The 5,445-nt window shown below is 36.5% G+C and overlaps 1 protein-coding gene across 1 annotated transcript in view; it reads right to left on the bottom strand.

Annotated features, from left to right (window-relative positions):
* Window positions 1-1,711: 1,711 nt before the first annotated feature.
* LOC105136109 (uncharacterized) overlaps window positions 1,712-5,445 on the bottom strand; it is a 5,058-nt gene continuing 1,324 nt past the window's right edge. Inside the window, exons 2-6 of the mRNA XM_011041311.1 lie at window positions 5,168-5,444; window positions 3,075-3,131; window positions 2,776-2,838; window positions 2,596-2,664; window positions 1,712-2,505 (exon numbers count right to left, since the gene is read on the bottom strand). Coding sequence (XP_011039613.1) covers window positions 2,278-2,505; window positions 2,596-2,664; window positions 2,776-2,838; window positions 3,075-3,131; window positions 5,168-5,444 — 694 coding nt within the window. The 3' untranslated portion in view covers window positions 1,712-2,277. The remainder of the gene's footprint in view (window positions 2,506-2,595; window positions 2,665-2,775; window positions 2,839-3,074; window positions 3,132-5,167; window position 5,445) is intronic.

Genomic DNA, 5,445 nt, shown 5'->3' with positions numbered 1-5,445 from the left:
CTGGCAAATATTTTTAAGAATGTAGTTTACTGTTGACCTAGTTAAATTTGAATGAGATTTAATCGGATCAACTTTAAAAGAATTTTTTTTAATTTTTTTTAAATAATATTGTTTTATTCTTTTTAAAAAACTTTTTAATTTAAATGATATCATTTCATAATATATTTAAGTTAATTATTTAAATGATATCATTTCATAATATATTTCATAATATATTTAAGTTAATCCGCAAACTTAGAGATTAATTGACCAAACATGTAACCCAAACCTTGAATAAAGCATACCTTTTGCCGTGTATGATAACCATGGTGTAGTTTTAATGGGAAATTGCCTTTGTTTGGTATTCCAGGATGGAATGGATAGAAAAGAGACTATATTTGCATACATACCTATGGAATGGGATTTCCCTTTATCCTGATATGGTAAGGGAAATCCATTATGAAAGCTCTTGCTCAGGCTCTCGACTAATCAAATCTGATAATTGGGATTTTTAAAAAAAATATGGTAAAAATTTTGGAAGAATGACAGGTTCAAAAAGTATTTAAAAAATAACACAATTTAAATATAATCATATTTTTAAATATTAATTTAATGCAAAATTGCTATTAGAAATAGTGATTAAACACAATTGTGTCTTCTAATTTCAATTATGTACATAATTGCTATTGAGAATAGCGATTGTGTAGTGATTTTTTTTTTAAAAAAAGATGATTAATCTTATCAAAAATCAAAATTTTATGAAGATTTAATTGCTAATAGATAAGACTCAAAATCCAATAGTGAAAGAGATAAGATGATGTGGCTCTAGAGAGAAATGAAGAAAAAAATGGAAAGAAAAAATAGATAAGTGAAAATCTGTTTTTCTTATATTTAGCATCACTGGAAAGTTTTGAACAAGAAAATTTTAAATGTATCTTGAAAAAATACTAAATGAGGTCATAATTAATCCTAAATTAACCCTAAATGAAATTCCTAATAAATTAACATCATATTTAATGATCTTTCAAAATTTAATTAGAATTATTTTATCAGGATTTTTTTAATAATATCAATTATGTTGAAAAACATAGCTCTAACATATCCCTACAACCCATTCTTTATTGGCTATTATTAGATCTTTACTTTTATTTCTTGGATATTGCATTTTCATAAAAATATAAATCAACTTTCATAGTTATAAATTAATTTGGTTTAGAATTAACTTTTGAAACAACATTATTAATCATGTTCAAACTGTAATATCGTTTTTAAATTACGTTATTTTCTCGTAACTTATGTTAAACGGGGTTAGAATTACAAAAGACCCCGATATTTGCTAAATAATTGAAATCCTATCGCAATCAGTGCCCTGCAACAAAATCCTGGATCAAATCAGGTTAGGCAGTGGCATCCTTTGTAAATGCAAGATTTATTTAAAGGGATATTGAAGAGATACATACCTGTCCTTGCTTCCTAACGAGGGTAGATAGAAGGAGGGAGCAGAATTAAGTGTTTTTTCCTCATCCTCATCCTGATCCTCTCAATTAGTGAAACACGCATCCAATCAAATATTTATCTGAATCCCTCAATCCGTCCATGCTCATTCATTCTGCCTAAATAAAGCATGACAGAAAGGCAACATTCTTTTCCATAGCTTTAATGCCTTGCAAAAAAAAAATTGGTGCCTGCGGCAACCTTTTCGATTGATGTCAGTTGCACTTGCGATCTAAGGTTGTCAATAACGCCTGAACATCTACACTTCTGTTATTGCTTTTGAAAAGCGTCCCATAACAAACAAGTTCTGAAGACAGTAACCCTAATAACCCTTCTTTCTCAAATTAATTAAAGAACGAGGAAAAAAGGTATTGTCTAGAGGTACAAAACCGTAAAAATTAGTTGCAAGAAGCTTTAACAAGGGAGTCCAGCAGCTCTTTAGCAGACAAAGAATGACCATTTTTTCTACATGGTGTCCCGAAATACGAAGTAATGAGGGTTTACCCCAAAGAATTTCGGAAGAATGTAGAAACCTGCAACAGAACTAGAGTCTCTACAGTCTAATTGGGCACAGTGCATCCTTCTACACGATGGTTGACTTCTTTTGCCTTCCAGGAATCAGCACATAGAAGAGGCGGTTGTTAACTGAGGCTTTCCTCCCAGTTGAATATGCATATATACCAAACAGCTCCTTAACGGGTGTGAAGATTAACTCTTCTACAATAAGCATAAGGCTGTAGTGACCACATAGCCACAGCCTAAACAGTTAACATGCTGAGATGGGGGGCTGTTTACATGTTTTCCTCAACTCAGTCCATATAAAGTTTCAGTACCAGCGTCTCCCTCGTCAGACGGCATCATATTTAGATCAGGTAGCAGGAAAGATCTATCATGATTTGAAATCGCCTTATCTGTTTCAGAAGAGCTTGATTGCAGATGGGAATCACCTTTGGCACATGTGGGCAATGTTGATGGAATGCCGTTACTGGTCGAGGCTTCTAGTTCATTTCCATAATGCAAATTCAAATCAATCTGTCAAACAGAACCAAGTTTTCGTCCGGGAATCAGGAGCGAACCATAAACACATGATAGGTGAAACAGAGATGAAGAAATAGTTGATACCTTAATTCTCTTCAAATTCTCATTTCTGAACCTCTCCTCCTTGAATGTTGAACGTACAGTTGATATCTCCTGTTAAAATGAACATGAGATTAACAAGAAATTAAATTTTGATGAAAAACAGGTTGAAACTCAATGCCAAACACTTCCCTTAGTAATAACTAGTAAGAATCGTTATCATACCTTTTTAAGATAAACCCCTTCCTTCACTAGCTGCGTTTCCTCCTCTTTAAGTTCAGAAAAAGTCTGCAAAATGTCAAACTTTACTGATTACTGCATGCTAAATTCATCAAATATTAGTATATATTTGAAGTTCACTTCCTTAAAAAAATCCCCAGAAAAAAGGTGGTCCATGCGGTCACTTCAGTTGACCTAAACTAGCGTTTGAACATGAATTCACAGGACCACCACGTAGCATACGGATAGGGATTTGTATTATAGCACAGGCAGACAGTGATGTTTGAAATGAAGATTCAATTCACCTTCTTTTTTCTTGACCTCTTCACTATATTGCTAGTGGTTTCACCAATACCAGCACCCTGAAAGATCAAAAATAAACATGGTCATTAGTCAGACACCGTAAAAATAATCAATAAACATTCCCCATCAAATTAATGATAGAGCAGTCCTCTATAGCACGAATCTTGGGCCAGAAACGAATCATCACCATTGAATCATTGGACACGCTAATTCAATGGTTTTGATGCAACTCCTATATATTTCAGCCAATAAAAAAGACTTCAAGGAAGCTGAGCAATAGCGCCAAAAAAACTGCAAAGAAAAAAGAAACCTCCGTTTGCTAAGCAGATAATTCCAAGTGGCAAGACGTCAAAGGCAGCACCACAATATTAAGGACAGCTCAATTACACTTAGGGGACCCATGAAAACAAGAAAAATGGATAGACATTTCCCAATCCTTGAACACGAGACAAAAGCCATAGACGTGGCCAACAACACGCATCATTCTACCCCCACCCCCAAAAAAAAAAAAATATTAATCATCATCAACAATTAATAAATCCCATTTCCATAATTAACAAAAACTTCCGGCAAAGTGTTCAAGGATCAATCATTTTAGTGATTAACGATAATTAGCTGTGAAATTTTATGGTATCAACATTTACTGCCATCCTTAATGAATCTAGTTAAACAGCTGGTCCACATTCAAATGGTAAACGGATCATCATCATCCATCACCCCCAAATTGTTAAGCTGCCTTCTGTAACTCTACACACACCCAATAACTTCACGCCACGTCACCAATACCCGCGTGAAATCACGTGACAACCCTCTTTTTCTATATTTCTTTTTCCTTAAACAATTTTCATGTGATTCCCTCACATGACCACTGACATGGCCGGCAATTACTGGATTGCCTCATATACCTTTCACTCGTACACACATCAACAATGATATGAGCTACTACAACAAATAATCCCCTCCACCCAAGACGGAACCCTTTAGCCCATGCGGAGAGGAGGAGAAGAACCGAAAAGGTCGTAAAAAGCTTGCAATAGACCATCACCACACGATATAATTTCTCACTAACGACACAATCAACTCACCCAACTCAAGCAAAAACACCTTATCTAGCTAAAAACAAACCTCACTTGAAGTGGGCCCCAACCTAAATGGTCAGTGGGCTCCATCGTCAGCCAAAAAACCCTCACGTTGAAGCCATAAAAAGCAAGCAAACCCCATAAAGATTTTGACTCAAAAAACAAAAAAAGGATTCTTTTAATTTATTTTTAGGGCAAAAAAAAAAATGGAAACTTCGTTGGGTTTTGTTTTTTTTCTCTCTCATGGGCAACGGATTTGTGTGGTTCACTTCACGAATCAGACAAAATCATCCTTGTTCGAAGACTTTCACGGGAGAATCTAGTGAAGCCTTGAGTGGACAATTTGGTAGATTAAAGATCAGAAAGTCGGAAACCATGAATGACAGGTGACCGGAAAAGAGGCGAGGAGAAAACGTCACCAAGGGTATTTGTGTCCAGGTAAACCTGACGGTTTTCCAACGATGATCGGGAGGATAAAATCATAAAAAGACAGATTTGCCCCTTGTCAGCTGCTAGCAGGGGTTGGTTTTTTAGCAGCTGGAAAATGGAAACCGATGAAAAATGTTGACGTAAAACGATGGGATAGTTAGAAGCAAATACGTAGATGAACGAGGGGTAAATTGGTCTCCAAGAATTAAAAAATAAAAAAATTTAAGCGAAAAACAGCATTAGACCTCACACCTTCAAAATCAACGAACAGTTTTAACGAGTCTGTAAAACAGAGAAGATGATGGCTGGTAAAGGAAGATTAGAGAAAAAATGATGGGCAGATTGGTCAAGTGGTGAAATCTAAAGAGAAGAAAAGGAGCGAGAGACACCATTTGAAGAACAAGGGAGAAAAAGAGACTGGCTTAACGTCACGGTGATTAATGAGACTGGAAAAGGGTATTTCAGTCAAAACAGAAAGGGAGTGAGGGATCAGCTCACACCAAATCTAACGTTAACAGTAACAAGCAGGAGAAAAAAAAATCAGAAACCCATAGAGAGAGGGAGAGACTGTGTGTGGTTACAACTACCTTGGATCTAACGCCAGGTGGCGGAGGAGAACTGCTGAGGTGGCGGCGGCTGGTTTCTTCAAAACCGTCACCAGTACCGGACGGAGAAGCACCACCATCACCACCACCGCTCCATGATAGAGGAGTGGTAGGACTGCATCTAGTAGAGGAATCGCCACCGCCGCCGCCGCCTTCCTTGCTTTTCAAAACGACATCGCATCTCAATGAAGAAGAATTCGTTGCTGTCATCGTTCCCGGCCTTGACCTCGGAAGCCGCATCCCCCATCGTAAGGGAATAC

This window comes from Populus euphratica, unplaced genomic scaffold, assembly GCF_000495115.2.
Source record: "Populus euphratica unplaced genomic scaffold, PopEup_1.0 scaffold51.1, whole genome shotgun sequence".
NCBI classification, from domain to species: domain Eukaryota; kingdom Viridiplantae; phylum Streptophyta; class Magnoliopsida; order Malpighiales; family Salicaceae; genus Populus; species Populus euphratica.
This window is presented reverse-complemented; position numbering and strand designations above follow the sequence as displayed.